The 20962-nt window shown below is 52.0% G+C and overlaps 1 protein-coding gene and 1 long non-coding RNA gene across 4 annotated transcripts in view; one reads left to right on the top strand and one right to left on the bottom strand.

The window, feature by feature from the left end:
- Col5a1 (collagen, type V, alpha 1) overlaps window positions 1-20962 on the bottom strand; it is a 153130-nt gene that overhangs the window by 6570 nt on the left and 125598 nt on the right. Inside the window, exons 49-65 of one of the 2 annotated variants that reach the window (XM_006497644.4) lie at window positions 20213-20266; window positions 19374-19481; window positions 18781-18834; window positions 18518-18571; window positions 17034-17087; window positions 16449-16502; window positions 15739-15846; window positions 15607-15660; window positions 15462-15515; window positions 14393-14500; window positions 12951-13004; window positions 12138-12173; window positions 10607-10660; window positions 8081-8336; window positions 7236-7348; window positions 3776-3844; window positions 117-350 (exon numbers count right to left, since the gene is read on the bottom strand). In XM_006497644.4, the coding sequence (XP_006497707.1) occupies window positions 117-350; window positions 3776-3844; window positions 7236-7348; window positions 8081-8336; window positions 10607-10660; window positions 12138-12173; window positions 12951-13004; window positions 14393-14500; window positions 15462-15515; window positions 15607-15660; window positions 15739-15846; window positions 16449-16502; window positions 17034-17087; window positions 18518-18571; window positions 18781-18834; window positions 19374-19481; window positions 20213-20266 (1518 nt within the window). Of the gene's footprint in view, window positions 1-116; window positions 351-3775; window positions 3845-3905; window positions 3975-7235; window positions 7349-8080; window positions 8337-10606; window positions 10661-12137; window positions 12174-12950; window positions 13005-14392; window positions 14501-15461; window positions 15516-15606; window positions 15661-15738; window positions 15847-16448; window positions 16503-17033; window positions 17088-18517; window positions 18572-18780; window positions 18835-19373; window positions 19482-20212; window positions 20267-20962 lie in introns of both variants that reach the window. The other variant, NM_015734.2, reaches the window with a different exon arrangement.
- Gm13372 lies at window positions 347-15206 on the top strand. Of its 2 annotated transcripts, none has more exons than XR_003953781.1 (3): window positions 347-839; window positions 2678-2826; window positions 14917-15206. It is a non-coding gene; the product is annotated as a predicted gene 13372 (long non-coding RNA). The 2 variants fall into 2 exon arrangements; XR_003953782.1 differs by lacking the exon at window positions 14917-15206 and adding an exon at window positions 8790-9081.

The following is a 20962-nucleotide window of genomic DNA, read 5'->3' as shown; positions in this document are numbered from 1 at the left end:
ATGGCCAGGCTGGGGCCCTATCCGGCTCTTGATGCATCCCTAACACAGAGAGAATGGCACACACAAAGTCCTCTGTAAATCTGCACTAGGTGAGCATCCATGGGAGGCATACTCACAGCACAGCCATCCACCAGGGCACGGATGTAGGGGTTGTTATCATAAGACATTTCCTCATCGTTGGAGCCCAAGAAGCGGATAGCCTTATCATAGCTGCCTGTGGCGGCATCCTGCCAGGCCACGGACTGGTAGCAGTTGTAGGTGACGTTCTGGTGGGCAGAGGCGCTCAGCAGCCGCAGGAAGGTCATTTGTACCACGCCCACGGGGTTGCCTTCAGCATCCACATAGGAGAGCTGGGGGTAGGCATAGCAAGGGGGTGAGCAGGGTGGACACACAGCAATAGACAGTTCCCCACACCCACAGGGCTTCACCCAAGCCTGTCCCTTTAGGCCGCTGCCTGGAAGCTTCTGTACTCCTCGCTCCTGAGAGCCCTGAGAATAGGAGCCAAGTGAGATACACCTCATAACGTATTCTTCAGAGACTGACAGTCTTATTACCCTTCATCCAGCAGCCCTGCCTCTCTAGATACAGTGCCTGCCCTGCTTCCTCCAGGAAGCCTGCCTAGGTCATTTCTTCCATGTGACCCTCTTTTCTGCCTCCAGCTTCCAGGCCACTTCTGGGGAGCTGGTCACCTCCTCTCCACTTGGCAGGGTCTGCCTGGCTTGACTGCACCCCATGGTGCTCCATTAAGAGCCGCCTTCTCCTTCTGCCCTTCTCCTTCTGCCGTGGGACGCAGAAGGCCCCACCCGCCAATGCATGAGTCAGTCTGCTGGGAGCAAGAGGTAAGGTCTGATTCCTCAAGGCGGGCGAGCAGATGTATGGGAAGAAGGCCTTGGAGGAGAAAAGGCTCCTGGGGTCTGGTGACCACGCCCTTTCCGGCCCTGGCACTTCTCCAGTGTTCTGTCTGACCCTGAGACTTGATAGGAGCGCTTCTCTCTGTAGTGCACATGGCCCATAGGCAGGAGATGCTGCTAAGTGTCCCCTTTGGTCACAGCTCTGTCACTGTGCTCACTGTTCCCTGAGGCTGGGTGCACCAGCTCAGGTCCTGTGTCCTGGTGTCAATCTGTCTGTCACCTTCCTCAGAGTACACATGCCACAAGCACAGGAGCTCAGCCTCTTGTCCCTGTCACTGTGTTGAGCAGAGGAAGGCAGCCGGGGCTCTTGTGAGCCACTGCTTGAAGGCCACTGCCGGGGATCAAGAGCTAGAATGGCCAAGAGACCTCAGGGAACGTTGAAGAATGGCTCAGCCTGGATGGATGATGGACTCGCCTGAGTAGGGTCTGAGCTGTGTGGGAACCCGAGTGACCAGATGTATCCTGTTCTGCCAAGGGACAGGCTACTGAGGCAGCAAACAGGCTATCCTGCAGACCACTACGCATACCAAGCAAGCAGAGCAGGGCTCTGGAGTTAGGACTCTCTCTGGAAGGCCCCACTCTCCGCAACAAACTGGGAACAGCCTCAGGGAAAGAGAATGAATGGCACCCTGGAAGTGGCTCCCACTGTGTCACCAGTATCTCAAGCCATTCTGCTCCACTAGGTGCAGGCTGCCATGGACACCCTGAGAGAAGAGTTGCATTGTCTTTTGCAAAGAGTTTTCTGAGGCATCAGTATTATCAGGGGTACAAAACTCTTAGCTGTGGGGGAAAGCACAGCCTCCCCAAGCCTGGTGTGACTGAAGGCCTCTCTCCAGGCAAGGACCAGCAGGGCTCAGCGGGGCAGGTTCTGTAGTGACATTTGCATCAGGGAAGAGACTGGCAGAGGTCAGTGTCTCATTCTGGTAAACCCAGCTCCCAGCAGCTGCAGCTCCAACCCTGTTCTGTGTCGGCCACTCCAAAGGGCATGTGTACAGTGAAGGAATGCTTGGGGCAGTGCTAGGTGTAGCACAGGCCACGGTGACCAAGAAGACACAACAACTTCAATAGTAATAGGGGGAAGGGATAGGGTGGGGGAGGCAGGCCCAGGACCTTGTTCCTTTCCACCATGATGGTGGGACACCCTAAGGGTTCCCAAGCTACCAAGGACGCTCCACTTCCTTGAAGACAGCTTGAGAAAAACCCACAGTCAGACTCTGCAAAGGAAAAATGCATACCAACCGGCAGTCCGGGTATCCAGTGCTCCTGGAAGGACACACGACTGACTTGAGAGAGGACACATGCCACAGCAGAGGCAGGGGTGGCCCCACAGAAGGACCTGAAGCCCTAGTACTGTTCCAAGTTGAATTCAAGAGGACCTGCTCTAGTGGATTGATTCCCTGCATCCTCCGTGTGAGAGGCCGTCTTAGGCAGCTCCTGGTTCTAACTGGGAACTGGGAGCCGGGCACTGTAGCCTGAAGGCAGGCTGGTTTGCCTTGAATGGTCCCTGGCCTCTGTCTCTGATAACCAACTCAGACAGGGGCGTGCCTAGACATGGGTATTCTATGACCATTTGCTCCCTTAGCAATGCTAGCAATTGGGTGGCTGCCCCTGGGGGACCTGGACTCCACCAGGTGGAAGCCATTTGGAGAGGGGAGAAGCCAGGTCAAGCTTGGGCAGACAGGACCCAAAGGATCTCGGACCTGGGCAGTTTCCTTGTCTGACCCCTCAGATCTCCTGTCACTGCTACTGGGTCTTCCTCCTGACAGGTCCTTCTGTGTGACAACCATTTTCCTCTCAAGAGAGCAAAAGGAGCAGAAGAGAGGAAGCAACAGATGAGGATGCCCGGCTCCCAGCAGGGGAAGAGAAGCTGCGGGGCTGAAGCCCAAAGAGTCCAGGCCACAGCTTGTGTGCAGAGGTGAGCTCCTTGGGACCCCTGACAGAAAGCCAGGCATGCCTCCGGGCTGAGGGATGACAGAGGTGGAGGCAGGATAGTCCTGGAAGCCACTTGACTCTGTGCTTACTAAAGAGGCTGAGGTTGGTGCAGTGCTGAGAGGCAGCGGAAGCCCCAATGGGGTTTGTGCGAGCAAGGACTCATAGGGAGAGGTCCACTAGACTGAAGAGTCAAAAGAAGGTGTGGGGCTCTTCTCTAGACCTGGAACCTGAAGTCTAGCTGGGTCTTTACAAAGTCTTGAGCTGACTTTACTAAAGGCCCTGAGTATTTGGAGGAAAAAAATGTCCTGTTTCAAGTGGGAGAGCATTGGTCTCATAGCAATGAACCTAAACAAGTTTCTGACCTCCATGCTGGCCATAAGAGCCTTCTGGGTGACATTAAGATCTCTTCACCTCCAAGATGGGTTATGTTCTAAGATACACCTCCCATAAGTTAAACACAGACTAATACAGCCATGTGGGGCACACCTGGTGCCTACAAGGTCAACAGCAGCCAGAGTCCGAGGGCCTTGCATAGCCCAGAAAGAGGGTGTGAACAGCAGGGGTCTAGAAGTACTCTCTGTGAACCTCCTAACTGGTCATGCCTATGAAGAAGGATCTCCTACTCGGTGTATGTCTCTGACCTGTGGCTTGCCAGCGACGGTGTGCCATCCATAAGCAGCATGTGGCTTTACTGGCGTGCCCACCTCCAGCTGCAGATGCCCTGAGTCTCAGTGGGAAGCTACCCACCTACTTCCAGGATGGAAGGAGAGGCGAGAGGAAGGGGCATCACGCCCATCTGGGCCTTGCTGCCAGGCGTGTGGAGCATTTTGGCCTAAAGGGCCATAGCAGATGTGGCCCCAGCTGTGATTAGGCCCATGCAGTACCCAGAGCCAGGCTGAGCTGCAAGCAGGCAGCGTGAGGTGGCCACTTACCAGGGAACCCCGCTTGTACTGACTATACCAGGTGGAAGGCTGTTCTTTGGGCCACCGGGCCATTTTACTCTGCAAGATAGGAGATGGCGGGTTTAAAGTGACAAATGCAAAGAACGTGGTGTCACCTTACCAGTTTCCCACGCTTGAATTCACTGAACCAGGAACCTGGGTTTTCTTTGGGCCAAGAAGTGATTCTGGCCTACACATAGGGCAGGGATGGTGGGGAGGGAGAGAAACAGAAAATGAAAGGGTTACTTCTGCCTCTACAGACAGACCTTCCCAGCTTTTCCAGCCCCTGTGTCCTGCCGAGATATCTATGCCTCCTCCCTGGGGTGACATGGGGTGAAAACTGTTCTAGAGCTCTATAGAGACCAGGTACATGTCAACATGGTCATGCCAGGATTACAGGCGCACCTATCCGCTTGTGTGTACCAAGGTATCTAGTGACTGCTGAAAGGTCATAGTGGAACAGTAAATGACGAACACAGAAACCTCATGCCAGTGACAGAGAAAGTTGCAGCCAGCATAAGTTGATGGGCTTGCAATGTGTGGACATCTCCTCATCCTGCTCTCAGTTTTAAGAGACAATGGCTCAGGCTCTTCAGCTGCCACCCAGTACTGCAGCAACATAGAATCCCAGTGTATGTAGTACGTGTGTGTGTACAGTATGTGTACATATATGTATAAGTGCATATGCATAATGTATGTGTGTGCGTAAGGTACGTGGTTGTGGTATGTGTCAAGTATGTAGCCATATGGGGAGCCCCCTCTGTGCTGGCCTCAGGCCATGGAAGAATCAGGCTGAGACGGAGCTGGAAGTTCCCCCCCCCTTCTGGTTGGCTTTCTTAGTGCCAGGAGTTATCAAGTAGGCTGCTGGAGGAGGATTGCCCCCAGTAGTCCTGTGTGCTATGCTCCAACAAGCCAGACAAGATGTGCACATTGGTGCCATAGTGGTACAAGTGTTGTGGTGTCACCAGCTGCTTTTCAATAGGTTTAAGGTCTGTTTCACTGACGGGAACTCACATGCACCTATCAGTTACATCTTAATCACTGGTGTTTAGGCCTATACAGTACTGCTTTCTCAGTTGGTCATCAAAGGAAGTTTATTTTTTGCAACAGGAGATGTGGAAACAATGTTATAGTCAGAAGGGGGGAAGTGTTGTGTAGTTATAGCCTCCAAATGGAAACATCTTTCCTAGAACTAAGCTTAGTAAGCTTCCGGGGGTAAACACAACTCACAAGTTTCAGGAACCTCCTCAGACTTACAGTATAGATGGCCCCTTAAAACACTATGAAAGCAGTGGGAAAGGGGGGGTTCTCTGACCAGCCAGGTTGTGTGCCAGTCACAAAACTCCAATGATGCAGCTTTTGTGAGTTGTAGGCCTCCTGTGGTGGTCTTTTCAGTGAGACAGCTGCTTTTGAATCACCAGAGCTCCTGTGAGTAACCCCAATAAACTCTACAGTTCCACTCAGCTAGACCTGGGTGGAATTATATTTTTAGTCTTTGTTCTATTGTTGTTGCCCTTTATGAGGTGGAAAGATGTTTGTTGGTGTCTCTCCAGAAAATGGCATACAATAGAGGTGTGTGTGTGTGTGTGTGTGTGTGTGTGTGTGTGTGTGTGTGTGAAGGTCTTCACTGGGGACTTATGGTCTTTGGGGTTCCTGGAGCCAGTAGGTAATTTGCTATGACAAGGGAACAGAGACTGTCCTCAAAGCCTCCAGAAACTGCAGGGCTAAGGTGACCTCCTTCATCATAGGGCTTGCCTCTGTGCCTCCTTGGGGAGTCTCACTTGGGGCCTCTATCTCTATGAAAGCCAAGGCTGAAGATATGTAAGACTGACCAACAGAGTGGTCTCAGAGATCATATGGGCTGAGTCTCTGTAGGGGGAGGGTGGGAGGTCGTGTCTCCAGACTGATTCAGTTGGTGTGGAAAACCAGAGTTTTCAAGACATCATAGGCTGACCATACATGGGATCCAGTCACAAACGTTAGGTGGGGAAGAGGCAGGGATATGGATCAACATGATTGCCCCCTTTGAGCTGGCTGGGTGCTAGAACAAAGCCTGACTGCTGGGGAAATGAGGTGTCCTGTCTGCCTGCCCCCTCCCCCAGAGTCCTGCACCTTTGCCTGTGGTCTGTCAATGCCACACTCAAATTGTGTTGGGGCAGCTCCTCCCAAGTTAGGGATGGAGGCTTCAACTCAGACTTCTGATCATACCTGCTCCAGGCTCTGGAGCCGTGTCTCACTGGCTCTAGGAGAAGGTCTATTTATCCTGGGCAGGGCAGCTCTGGCTCAGCCCACAGTCTGTACACGAGGGAGAAGCAAGGGGACCGAGTGTCTGTGCATCTGCACAGACTCTATCTGACATAGTCCCAGAGACAGGTTGGCTCCAAGAGGCTGTCTGCAGAGGGCACTAAGGGGGGTGAGAAAGGGCTCTTGGTTCAACTCCATTGACAGCTCCAGCCAGATGGGGGGACATGAGACCCATAGAGGTTCTCATGTCTCAGATCTCTGCAAAGCCCTGGCTCTTCTCTGGGAGTCCAGTACATCAGAGTGCAGGAGGGATTGCTCTGCTCCTGCTGCCAGCGGCAGAGTGCGACCCAAGGGCGTGCTGGCGCTTACCACTTTTATGGTGTGATTTAGAGAGAGGATGGCAGCCCCAGGGAGCCCTTATGCCCTCTCCAGCAGGAACCCACTTCCCAGGTGCTAGGGTTGCTAGGGAGCTGTGGTGTGGCTCTACATACACACCTGCTGTGGCCTCTAGAAAATGGCATGGGACAACTCTGATGGAGGGCCACTGAGACTGGGGTCATGGTCATGCTCTCAGATATGGGAAGGCTTATTCTCTTGCCGGCCTGTCCCAGCCGGAGTAGCCTCTGACACAGAGTCTGCAGCACAATTCACTCACCTATCACATGCATACACAATCCTACCTACAGGAGTGACCTCAGAAAGGGGTGACTACATGATACCCCACAAAATATCTTGAGTCAGAACCCAGTTATCTGCCTACAGATTCCTCATGCATGCCCCTGCCTGGCACCTGAGAGGCCTAGGATCCCACAAAAATAGGCTGGCACCCCCAGTTCAGGCACACTCAGACAAATGAGTTCTTCTTCTCACTTGTCGCCAAAGGTCTTTCCAAGTTTTCGGTTGGTTTGAGCTGTGATGATGCTGAGCAGGGATGGCTGCCAGCCCCAGGATAATCTATTGTGGAGGCGGGGTGAGGTGGGGGGAGCATGCTCAGGGCAGGCGCTCTTCACACACAGGAACCTAGGCTGCATCTGCTGCTGCACACCTAAACTATCTCATCTTAGGACAACTTAAGTATGGTTTCCAGAAGAATGTTCTTGGTACTGAAAGTGACTGTCTGCTGGCTTTTAGCCTTAAAGCTGTATACACACAAGAAACACTGAAGCCCTGGTCCAAGCGGACGCCGGCAGTTGACACAGGTACTCACTCCCTCAGACTTCTTGTCAGGGAAGACGCACGTGGACCCTCCAGCTGTGAAATTGCAGTAGACTTTGAAGGAGTCCCTGGAGCACCCTTGGTTGGGATCGACCCAGTATTCGCCTGGATTTCAGAGACAGGGAGGCAGATTCATGAGAATGGCTCCCTGGACTGTCCGCAGAAGCCACCGCAACATTTCAGCCTAGCTGTTAAATGCACAGCCAGGGCCATAAAGCCACCGACACCGCCTCCTTTCCTGTCTCACAGTACTTTGCTTTTCCTGAGGGGAGCATAAAGAGAAGCAGACAGTCCTGTTCGCAGAAGTGCAGCTCGGGCAGGAAGCACACTGTGTAAGTGTCTGCTGACCTTGATGGGTGGATGGCACAAAGACCAAGAGTGTTCCGAAATGAACCTGGAACTTCATGGGCATGGCGTCAGAATCTACTGAAATCAGATACCCCTCAAATCCAGAGGAGGAGCACCCCTTACTTCTGGGGAAAGAAGTCGATTTCATTTTACTGCTCAACAGGCCCTTGGTTTGAAGTGGGTGAGGGTGAGGTTCTATGGTTCTGCCAGTGCTTAAGACCCACTTTCCCAAGCCCAGCACTGCACATACTCCTGACTTCAAGCTGCTTTCGGGGCCACTAGTGCCAGGCCACAGGATAATACCCAATCAGCCTTGGCACTCTGAGGTTTGACTTCTTTCCTCTGTGGCTTCTCCCAACACGTCAACCTCCCTCTCTTATGTTTCTGAAGATTAATGAGGGGCCTAGCCCAAATCTCCTCCCACAGATGTGAGTGAGTGAGGGGGTGACTCTGGCTGGCCCTGTCTCCCACCCTGCGGTCCTCCCTCACCATCTGGGAAGTCAGGATGACAGAGCTGTAGATCCTTGCAGGTACGGGCTGGGTTCTGCTGGGTGCCCAGTGGTCGCTTCATCTGTTCAATCTCCAGCTTCAGGGAGTTGAGGGAACCAAAGATCTCTTCCATGCCATCTGCATAATCCACGTAGCTCTCCCCAGCCCCATCGTCCAGGAGCTGGCTGGCATCAATGTTCCGCCGAGTCCTGGAGGCCTGGATTGGCAGGGGCTGGATGACCTCACCCGGAGGGCCCTAGGGTACAGAACAGAGCAATTATGAGTAAGAGAGGATGAGAATTGCCCTGCCCCAAGGGCAGAGTTAAGATGACCCTGAGCCAGAAGTCTGGGTCCCTCAGGCTCTGTGTAAGGTAGTCTAGGGACTGGCAGCACCCAACCACATCAAGCTTTTCCTGCATGCACATACAACCACAGAACCACACATGCAGACACAATATACACATATCCTCAATACAGGACTATATACATCATATGCATGTGTACATACTAACACATGCATGATCACATATAACCGCTATGTAAAAGTTTCTCCAAGGCTGAAACATTCAATCCTGCAGGTAAGTATCTTTAAAAGGAAGGTAAACAACTCAAAATAGCTTCAGAAAGTCCCTATAACTGACTAGATTCACTAGGCCTCTCTCTCCCTGCCAGACTAAGCAATAAAAGCTGAGGGTCCCTCTCTCTCTAGGAAGTAGACTTAAGCTGCAAAGACTCTGAGACCAGACCAGATGCCTGGAAGATGCAAAAACCAGCCAAGCTGCCTGGAAGAAGCTTAGATGAACTGGTCCACTTAGAAAGGACACTCTTCAATCCTCTGAGTTGCCTGTAGGCTGCATAGTTGCTCCAAGTTCCCAGCTTGTGAACTGTCACCCACACTGGGGTAGGCTTTAAAGATGCAGCTGGTTTTGAGTCATTTCTGCTCCTATAAGTAACCCTTCCCCATATTCCTGTAAGTCCAATAAAAATCATGGTTCACACCGGGCAGTGGTGGTGCACGCCTATAATCCCAGCATTTGGGAGGCAGAGGCAGGTGGATTTCTGAGTTTGAGACGAACCTGGTCTACAGAGTGAGTTCCAGGATAGCCAGGGCTACACAGAGAAACCCTATCTTGAAAAACCAACCCCTCCCCACCAAAAAAATTCATGGTTCACCAGGTTTGACTTGAGCAATAACTATACTTTAGTCTTTCTGGTATTAAGTAGGTATTTGTGTTGTATACTCCCAGGAAAAATTTAGTCAAACAACTATACACATGCACAATATACATATAGAAACATGCATAGATGTTTATATATGCTGTTTCATACATACACATAAGAATAATACACACATAGTAATACACACTTTTATAATCATACATATGCATACATATACACATCTAGAAACACCTACATATGTATATATGCATATTCATATACACATGTACAATATGCACACAGAAACACATATATGTTCACATACATAAACATATGGAAATATGCCTGCACATTACACAGGTATGTTGGCATATACACATAAATGCATATACCACATTCATGAATGCATGTTCACAATACATATATGCACATGTACAATACCCATGTAGAAATATACAATACACACTTCATGTTCATACACATGTGCATAAATACATATACATACATCTATACATATACTTACAAACATCCTCTGTGATATATATACATATGCATGCTTATATACATGCACACACATATATAGAAACACACCTTCACATTAACAAATCCATGTTCACACACATACATGAACATGCACAATACACAGACAGAAAAACACATCCTTGCATACATACACATGCATGTACATATATGTACATACATATATATCTTAATAATATGTAAACCAGCATACATACACATACCTAGGGAAGAATACACACACACGCACACACACACACATTGTATGTGTGTGTGTGTATATATATATACACACTTACATATGCATTTTCACATATATACACATGCCATACGCTTATACACACATATGTATACATGTTCACACACATGCATATAGCACAGAGAAACATACATATATGCCTGTACAAGTATATGTGCATGTTGATACATATATGAACACTTTCATATATACTTAATGCATATTTACACACATATGCATAGAGCACACACAAATGCACAAGTCCATACTTGCAAGCAAACATGTATACAGACACAAAATGTTACTTACACATATGAATACATACACACACAACTCAGTACACATATGCATGTATAGCAATATGACACACTTACATAGTCATATATACCCACATAGCACATAACATCCACACACATGTACATCCTATCTCTCTGGCCAATAATCCCACCCAGGGCAAGTTAGCCAATGGGTGGGATTATTGGCCAGAGAGATAGGAGACTCACAGTCCCCCCTGTATCCCCTGGGTATGCCATGTGGGGCTCACTGCATCTCAGACAGCAAGCCCCACAGACAATCCCTCAGTTCCCCTTCACACCTCACAGACTACTCACAGGTGGGCCGGGGAGTCCTGGGTGGCCTGCCTCACCCTTCGGGCCGGTGGGACCCTGGAGGGAAAACAAGAAAGCAGCACTTGGTCATGGGGCCTCCTGTGTTCTGAATGACCTATTAGCTCCAAGAAGGCCGGGACAAAGGGACAAGGCAGGCAGGGTTCTCTGCTCCTGAGGCCAGGCCCAGCCACCTTGGCCTGAGATGGGCTAGGCTCATTTATAAAGACAGGAGACGGAGGTCAAAGGAAACAAAAATGCCAACAAACAGGCTTATGGAAGCAAGGCAGCTGTGTGGGCCATCAGGGAAATGTAAGCCCAACCCTCAGTGGGCCTTCATTTCCACACAGTCAGCAACTCCGCTATCAGAAAGACAAAAAGTGCTGGAGAGGATGGGGCACTGCTGGTACGAATGCAGAATGGCTCCGCCATGCTGGAAACCAAAGACAGACATGCTACTCGAGCTTGCTGCTCCACCTCTGAGTGTGTCTGAGTGTGTCTGAGTGTGTCTGAGCGTGTCTGAGTGGTGCTCACACACCCATGTGGCTACTGCACTGACCACAATAGCTGAGATGTGGAGTCAGCCTAGACGTCCATCCAGGGAGTAAATACGGAATGTATCTTATACACACACAAGGAGTGTTGCTCAGTCATAAAGGAGGCCATCTTGTCTTTGCATGGGCAATGGGGGGGTTTGCAGGGCAGGGACGAGGAGGGGGACAGACAGACGAGGGGCGCTCAGAAGTGAACATTAACAGAAATACAGTGTATGATAATTTGGAGCATTAACAGTTCATGGAAAGCAGGAGGTAGGGTAGGACAGTGGTTTCAGAGGCTGGGGGAGGGGCAGGGCTCTGGAACACTGGGAGGATGGATGAAGACGTGCTGGGTACCAAACATGGCTACACAGGAGTAAAACCGTGTATTCTGTAGCACAGTGGGACACACATACACACACACACACACACACACACACACACACACACACACACACACACACACACACTAGCCTGCTAGGTTTCATGAATATCTAGAGAGGCTGGATGGCTCCATCAGTAAAGCCATGGAACCGCCAATGGCCCCAGCATAGTAAAAAAGCCACACCAAGGCCCATAATACACGTGATTATTCCATGTTAGCCCAAAGTGTCAAGAGGCTGCAGGATCTGTCAGAGCTAGCTAGTCTCACTTGATTTTCTCCCACCTTACCTCATGAACAGCTACGATTAAAATAATACTTTAAAAACAGCCAGGAGCAGAGCAATTGGTTATTTGAAAACAAAAAAACTAACCAACCAACCAACCAACCAACCAAATAAACAAACAAAAAAACAAAACTGAAAACCTAAAGACAACAAGAAATGCCAGCAACATACAGTGTAATGAAGAAGAAAAGAGAAGGTGTGGGGAGAGTACAGCTATGAGTAGGGGTGGGGGTCTGGGGTGGGGGGGTCTGGGTTGGGGGTCCAGCCCTAGGAGACTCCTCTCCCACCTACAAGGCAGTCTCAGGTGGGCCCAGACAAGTCAGAGTCACTTACCGAAGAGCCCTTAGCACCTTTGGGACCTGGAGGGCCCTGCAGAGAGCAAAGGTCAGAATGTCAGTAAACAGAGGGGCCACTCAGGTCCCAGGTTTGCTTGGTCACCCCCTAAGAGTCCTCACTATGCCTGCCTGGTCAGTGAGTGGGCAGGAGGGTGGATGTGGCTACCACTGCCTGCAGGAGGGCATCTGATGGGAGGTCACCCTGCCCACAGTGCTCAGCTGGACATCAAAAGCCAAGGACATTTGGACATTTGGACATCAAAAGCCAAGGAGCCCCTGGACTCCTATGGGGCCTGGAGGGAATCAGCTGCTATACATCCATGGCCATATGGGCCCAAGGTCCAGCCTACACAGGTTGCTCAGAGTGGGTAGAGCCCAGGGATGTGGCGATGATATTGTAGTGATGGACCCTCAAAGCACCAGGGAGGCCCAGGCTAGGTTCCTAAGAAAACAGGTCCCTTGTTTTCAAGCCTAGACTGGGCTGGCCCTGCTCATACACACTGGGAAGAGGAGAGCCAAGACCACTCCCTTCCCTCTCCCCAGATACAAAAGGCTCTCCATCCTTTGTGAGGAGGTTCAGGGACTAAAGTTTGTTTGCCCTTCCCTTCCCCTTTGGCAAGGCAATCAGGAGAGCAGCAACCCATCTCCTGCTCCTGTCCCTTAGGACTCCAAGGTTGTGTTATGTACACATCATCCCTCATTCAATCATCTTTCCTAACATCCTTGTGGTTCGCTGGACAGGCTCATCCATCTCCCATCTGTCCTTGTATCAACTGGGCCCTAGACCCTTGCATCCATCCTAGATACATACCGGCAAGCCAGGAGGACCAGGAGGCCCAAGTGGGCCAGAAGGACCTGTGATGCCCTGGAAGGAAGCAGAAAATGCAGGTTATCAGCTTTTAGATGGAGGTGGAATTGAGGGAAGTGACCGCCTTGACCCTGCCATGATTCCGGAATCCCGCATAGTCCCCTTTCCAGGAACCATGAATCCTGGCTGGCAGCTGTAGTCAACCACTCTGGGTGGAGCTTACATCACGGTGAGAGCCACCACATCTCCTCAATGGATTGAACTGATCGACCAAAACAGCCACAGGCTGAAGTCCCCAGGGTCAGCTCCCTGCCCAGGCTGGAAGGATCTGTACATTAAGACATCACCCCTACCATACACTACTGGAACTAATAAAAGTCTGCTCCAACCTCCTGCCCAGCTTGGCCACATATCTCAGCTCATAATGTTAGGCCTTACCACCGTGGACAGAGAAATATGAACGTGTTTTCCAGCCACAGTAGACAGCCCAGCCTCACAGGGAACAAAGTCCCTCTCCTGTCCTGGGCCTGGACCTCAGGGTCCCTGATGGGTCCCATGCTTCCCAAGCCTGCGCCCTGGAGATGCCTCCTCCTGCCCCCTGGCCAAGGACATAGTTTGTGGCTCACAGAAGTGAATATACATTCACAAAGAGAGCCAGACAAGTCTGAAGCCTGGGGACACGGGACAGTCAGAAAAACGTGCAGTGGCTGAGGCGGGGCTCCAAGGAGCCCCATCCTCTCATGCCATGCACTTCCACTATGACCTAAAGATTGATGTCTACTGTTTTCTCAGCCCCCAGAGGCTCCCGACACCCCACATCCTGCTGTCTTTAAAGACAGATGTAGGCTGGGTAGGCAAAGATCCCCAGATGTGAGTGCTGTCATACTGTGGGGACTGTGTAGGAATTCCCACTGCAGTGAATGGGGATCTCTCCAGTGCCACACACAGACTGCCTCTTGAATTTGGGAGTCTCCTCAAATCAAGACACAGCCAGGGTTTCCTCTGCCATGGCTCACCGTGATTGCAAGCTAACCAGCTACAGTGGGTTCTGGGGTAAGTCTGGGGTCAGATGTGGGCATCTGCGGTAAGGTGGGGGCAAGGATGTTAGTGGCCATTGCTCCACCCCTCCTCACAAGTAAACATGGCTGTTGGCTCGCCACTATCTTCTGCCTAGAGGCTTTTGCATGGAGTTGGAAGGAAGGATCTGACTGCTAAGACCCCCCCACAAATTCTGAGGATCCTCGGAGCAGCGAGGAGAGAGCTCCCACCTCCACTTGAGGTCTGGGTTGGGGTGTGTTCTAACTGTGCCTCCCAGACCTAGCTAAGTCCAAGCCCCACTGTCCCCATCTGCAAAGCAAGACTTGAGATTCCATGGCAATGAGGGCATCCTCCCAGCCTCCTTGGGAAACTAGAATTTGCTCCATGGATCCAGTTACTATATATACCTGATCTCCTTTAGGACCAGATGAACCCTGGGGGCCTGGGAGTCCACGGTCACCCTTTTCACCTTGCTCTCCCGGAGGGCCGATGAGTCCAATCAGGCCTGGATGGCCCTGTGAGGAAATAGAGCCATGATAGGTATCTATGCTACCAGTACCCTGAGTCCACTGCACAGTGGGTGGGGTGACAGGGCTCATAGCCACAGCTCAGGGAAACATATCACAGTCAACATGTTGGGGAGTGAAAGTAAGCAGAGACAGGACAGGTGACGAGTCTCCTGGCCCCTTGCTAGTAAGGAATGTATTTGCAAAAACACTCAGGGAGAGACAGGGTATGGCTGAGCAGTGAAGCATTTGACCAGCATGTATGGGGCTCTGGGTTCAGTTTACAGTACTGCCACCATCCCTGGCAGTGAGCCACCACCATCCCTGGCACTGGGCCCCAATAACAACCAAAAAGAAGCCGACGGGCACCCAGATCCAGAGACCATGGGATTCTCCTGATAGTTTCTGTCTATGTTTTTACTTAGGAAACATTCTGACTTTCGGTAAGCATGCCACCTTTTTCCTGCAAGGCCCAAGGCTGACACGGGATGGAAACTGCTGAGAACTGAGGATAATAGACTCATCTGAACACCTTTCAGGAGAAAAAGCCCCCACATCTGCCTCATACGTCTTTTGGTTTTGTGTGAGCATCTACAGTGTTCTGGGAGGACTTCCGAGTCGAAAGGACGTTCTTGTTGCCTTCTCTGTGAGCAGCTGTTTGTCTTGTGAGCTCGTTTATTTACAAATAAATCGATGGAAGGAGAAAAGTCACCATCTGTTAATGAAGCCACCAGGGCTCTAGCAGGTTCTTGTCAATGCTGGCATACAGACATGAGTCTCAGAGTCCTGTGAGTATTTCTCTTCCGTTGCTCTACATTAGCATCCCATGAGAGCCACAGCAGGTACTTGGCAGTGGGTCAGTAACTCCTGGGATGGAGTCATGGGTGCTGTTACTGCAATGCTTGGGTCCCCTAAGTCTGAGTCAGGGTGCTGTTCTTGCAATGCTAGGGTCCCCTAAGTCTCAGCTCACCTTTTCACCTTTGGGACCGGAGTCTCCTTTGAGGCCAGGGAGTCCTGGAGGACCCTGCAGGACAGGAGAGAGGAGTCAGTGTCCTTTTCCTAGCGGGTTCCAGTGCCCTAACAATACAGACCCAGTGACACTGCATGCCGCTCACCATGGGGCCGGGTGGACCATCGGGGCCTGGGGATCCTGGGAGGCCTTGCTCACCCTGAAACAGAGTCCGTTGGTGTAATTCTGTGCCTCCATCAGCACCTCTCCCTCATCCCAGGCCTGACAGGCCACTTACCACAGGACCAGGGATTCCACGGAGACCATCGGGGCCAGGCTTCCCAGGGGCCCCTTGGGGGCCAATGGGGCCAGTCTTCCCAGGAGGGCCTTCTAAGCCAGCTTCTCCCTGCAGAGGAGGACGTATATGTTCAGAGGCTCAAAGGGCCCAGCCCCAAACCCCTGGGGTGTTGTGGAGGTGCTCCCACGCGTCCTGAGTGGTGCCACACCCCACCTTCCTGTGGAGGCTGACTTGGCCCAAGCTCCATTCTGTTATCCAAACATAGTGGCTCCCTGATCCTGCTGACCACAGAAGGTCACCTACCCGGTGTCAGGCCACACAGCACCCAGATGCAGAGCTCACTAAGTCTCAAAGAAAACTGGCAAATGTTCCCATGTTGGCCATGTGGGTCACCTCACTGAGAGAGTGGCGGAGCGCCCAGTGCTGGGCACCATGTGAAACACTTAGGTGGTGGCTAGCCCAGTCTCCCAAGGCCTCACTTCCTGTGTGTGTTGTCTTCCCTTCTGTCATAGGTCAAAGACTGGGCGTGATCTCAGCCTGACCTCTTTCTGTCTACTTCCTCCGGCTACTTCATCCTCCCTTAAGGCTCCCTGACCCTTCCCATCTCCCTCTGGGCCCCGGATCCTGTATTCTCAGGCTGTGCCCTGCCCCTGCCCCTGCCCCTAACCTCTCTCAGGGTCACAGATGTTACAGCCACCAGAGTAACTTACCTTGGCTCCTTTCTCCCCCTGCCTGCCTTCAGGGCCTGCAGGGCCTGGGGGACCCTAGAAAAACAATAGAACAACAAAGACTTGAGTTTGGAGACCAGAAAAGCTACAGGATATGAGGCCACGCTGGGCCACTGGCCAGTGAAGATGCAAGGCCCCATATGGGGTTCACAGATCCAGGTGCTGGCCAGGCCTCTGGTGGATCTAGAGATGTCTTAGGTGCCTTGCATACAGAAGGCCCTCTCTCCTCTGTGCACTCTTTGGCTCAAGTGCTGCATGCAGTCTAGGCACCCACTAGAGCTTGTAACACAGACTAGGCCTGGTCTCCTCTCTTATAATGGTCAGGTCTAGGGACAAGGAGAGCCCAGCTTTTGTAGATGATTTCCCCACATGATAGTATAATGGGCATGTTGGTCACCGACCAGACTCTGTTTTCTCAGAAGTTACTGCATCCAGCTGTGTCACCCCCACATATCTGTGACCTGATGAGTGTGTCCCACATTTCAGATATCCATGTACTCTCCTTGGGGCCATGGGGAGCACCAGGGATTCCACAAGGGGTGAGGAAGGGTGGGCAGAAGGACTTACCCTCTTTCCTGGAGGCCCAGATGGACCAGGTTCACCAGTAGGGCCCGGGGACCCCTGGTTAGGAGAAAGAACACAGAGCGTTAGAAATTTGTCCCATCAGGACACACGAGTATGCTGGCCACAGCCAAGGAAACACACAGAAATGTGTCATCTCCATATGCCCAGCCCTGCACAGCCCCTTCTCTGGTGTGAGCATAGCAAGTCCACAACCAATTCCCTACAGCCTTCACATCCCTTCGCCCTCCCTGGTGGTGGCACTCAGAGAATCCAACTCACATCCCACAGTTGCTGCACCTTGAGCAAAGAGATCCCCTGGGGCATGCTTGCACCCAGCACTCTGCTGTCTGGTTTCCACCGCTCTACCATCACCTGCCTCTCATTTGCAGAAGGGCCAAGCTGGGAGCTCAAGGCAGGGGCTTGGGAACAGGGGCATGGACAGGACACATCTGGCTCACAGCCTGTGTCCCCAGCCCTTCGCTTCCACTGCTGCCTGTCTCATATCAATGATACAAGTATTTTACCCTTGGGTCAGTGATAGGGTTTGGATGGCCTCTGAAATCTAGGCTCATATCAAATTGCCCTTGTGCTGGTATTGACAGGAGGGGCCCTGCTTTTCAGATCCTGTGAGTATGCATAGATTTCATCACTATCAGAGAAATGAGCTAATTATAAAAGGGGGGTTAAGCCCACCTCCCCCTCCCCATAACCGCATGATGACATCTACTACATTATCATCATCATCATCATCATCATCATCATCATCATCATCAGAGACAGGGTCTTACTCTGAAACCAAAGCTGACCTTGAACTCATAATGTAGACCAGAAAGGCCTCAAACTCGCAGCAATCCTCCTGCCTCAGTTTCCCACGTGCTGGATCAGAAGCATGAGCCACCACATCTGTTCTTGCCTTGTTAAGCCACAGCCCAACACCCTACCTGATAAGTTCCCTCTATTTTGACTTCCTAGCCTGCAGCACTAAGCCCAACACACTTATCTTGTTTTAATCACCCAGCCTGTAACATTCACATTATCAGTAAAAAGACCTTGATAGTCATTCGTTCCTAGGAGCTAGTCCCACCTTGGGTGTGGGCTGAAGAGACCTCTTGACAGAGGCACAGTCCAGCCCAGGGACCTGAAGAAGTCACCTGGCCCCACCCCAAAGAGACCACTTCACATTTAAACAGCCACTCAAGGTCAAGTGGCCACAGTTGCAGGAGTCGGGCCTGTGGGAGGGGGTTGTACACCTGTTGATCAGCTTTGGCTGGCATTCAGGGTGAGATCTGGGGCACTTTGCAGAACCCTTGGAGCTTCATACAGGTCTTCTGCTGGGATGCATATGCATCCTTCCTTTGGAGGAAGGGTCCCAGCCTTGGAGCCCCTGAGCTCCGCCCACAATCAAGAGGGACCTAAGTTTTGACTTCTCACGAAGACCCGAGAATGCAGGGAGGCTCCATGAGAAAGCCATCAGACCACACACTCACCGTCTGCCCAGGTTCACCATCGTCCCCTTTGTCACCAGGTGGGCCGTCTTGACCCTGTGGGAACAAGAAAATTGTTTCCACTGCACAGATGAAGTTCATCCTCCAGTCCAAGTGTGTCCTCAGGTCCTCTCCCACGGGCTGGGCATTGGAACAGGGACAGCCTGGAGAGGTGCTGCGCCCCGGAGAACCCAGGAGAGGAGAGGAAACAGAGAGCAGGAAAACTGGGGGTGACAAGAGGCAGTAGAGACAAGATGGACACTTACTGCGGGGCCTGGCTCTCCAGGGGGACCAGGATCTCCAGGAAAGCCCACAGGGCCCTGAGAAGAGAGAGGTAAGCTATTAACAGCCTGGCACACCCTGCCCGGCCCACCGGGACCCAGGTTACAAGACAAAAGACAGTCTCAATACCTCCAGCACTTTTGATCAGGGGAACCCTATCCTAAAGAGTTCACAGAGCAGCAAACCCACCCGTGAGGCAGAGCCGGGGTAGCAGCCTTCTGCTCTTTGGACTCTAGTGAGGGCAGGCGTCCTGCCTGTACATCCACTCTGGTGCCCCTTTTGACTTCCGATGCAAAGTTGGGGCCAGCAGAAACAGTACCCTGAGACTGAAGGGCTTTCATCAGGACACCCCCTCCCCATGAATGCTGCTTTTATCCCATGCGTCCCTGTTCCCCTCTTACAGCCTCACCAGTAGCTGGCGTGGACACCTCTAGAGTAGACAAAATTACCCCTAAGACACACAGCACTCACACAGCTGTCCCCAGATCAGAATGTACACGATGCAGGCACTCCAGGGATGCAGAATGGCCTGTGTTCAGGGCTCTGCCCAGATACCACTGCATCTAGCATTACTCACAGGGCTGCCTTTGGGGCCATCATCTCCAGGAGGGCCTTTGGGTCCAGGGGGTCCAGCAGCACCAGAGGGGCCAGCCTCTCCCTTCTCCCCTCTTTCTCCTTTAGGTCCCTGTGGAGAAAGAGGCCATGGTTCAGTTCTCAGAGCTCACTGGGTGCTCACTTAGAGCCTGAAATGTGCTGGCCTACAGTGGGCCATCTATGGACTTACTGCTGCTCTTCACTGCCAGCTCTTTCCCAGCATCCCCCGGGTCCCAGGACAGGGATGGTTGCTGCTCTTGCTACCTATTCTCCATAGCAACCCCATATGTAACACAGGACAGGCAAAGAACCCTGCCCTTCTCAAACCTCCAAGGCCTAGGCTCAGCTCTGTGTTAGGGCTGGCTCCTGGATTAATACAAGGCAGCTGAGGAAACTGAGACATCTCAGTCCTCAGTCCCTCAGGATGCTTCTTAGGCCAACCTTTAGAGGTCTGGCTATTCTCAGGCTAGCCTTGAATGTCTACGTCGCAAGGTAGATATGGTCACAGTCACAGCAGCCTATGAAAGGGCCTATATACCACAGATGGAAGTCACCGGTGGCCAGGAGTTGTGGGCTCATTGCTGAGGGCTGCCTGTGTACGCATATGTGCTCACCCCCACATCTGTACACATGAATGCACATAAGCTCACTCCCCACAGCATGCCACACTTCCCCACCACAGTTCTGTAGTGTGCAGCACAGCAGGGCCATGACTCCCATTTCACAGGAGGGGAAACTGAGGCAAAATTGAAGCTCCTGGTCCAGCGCCTTGTCAGTGTTCCCACTGGGCATGTCCTATTCCTCCTCCAGGGTCACACTTACCAGGGGACCTCCTTCTCCTGGAAGGCCAGGATCTCCAGCTTCACCAGGTTCTCCCTGAGGAGACAAGTCAGTATTAGAAGGTTCCCACACTGAGGTGCTAGCAGAGGGTCCATCTGCCAGCACCTGCCCATCTTCCCATCTGCTTTTGGGCATCTGGTGTTCAGGACTCTATAGAATCACGGTTACTGTCTTAAATAGCTCACAGATGGCAGTGAGAAAGCAATTAGGAAGAAAGAGTGTGTGAGGGATGAGGGGGACGTGGGGGTAGGGGAAGAGGTAGGATACTGTACAAATCACAAGGGGACACCAGCTAAAGGCTGTCCCAAGCAGGTGCTCTGCTTCCTGACCACGGGTGTGACATGATCAGCCACCTCACAGCCCTGCCGCCATGCCTTCCCCGCTAACATGAGCCAAGCAAGCCTGGCAGCCTTAGAGTTGATTTCTCAGGTATTCTGTCCCAGCAGTGGGACAGGTAACTAACACAGGACGCAAAGCAGGGTGGAGCGCAGAGGCCCAGCGCATTCTCCTGCAGCACTGAGACAGGAAGGCAGGGCCCTGGGGGGAGGGGTTAGGGGGTGGCAAGCGAAGGCTGTGCAGGGGTGAGGCAGGACGGGAGAGACAGCAGGGCCTCTACCCCTGCACCCGTTTCTCTGACCTTTCATATCATAAGGAACAAGAGCAGCATGTGCCGAGCAGAGTACCCCACATCAGAAGCAAGCCCTCACAATGGCAGGCAGCAGGTTTCCAACC

Source organism: Mus musculus, chromosome 2 (assembly GCF_000001635.26).
Source record: "Mus musculus strain C57BL/6J chromosome 2, GRCm38.p6 C57BL/6J".
NCBI lineage: Eukaryota > Metazoa > Chordata > Mammalia > Rodentia > Muridae > Mus > Mus musculus.
This window is presented reverse-complemented; position numbering and strand designations above follow the sequence as displayed.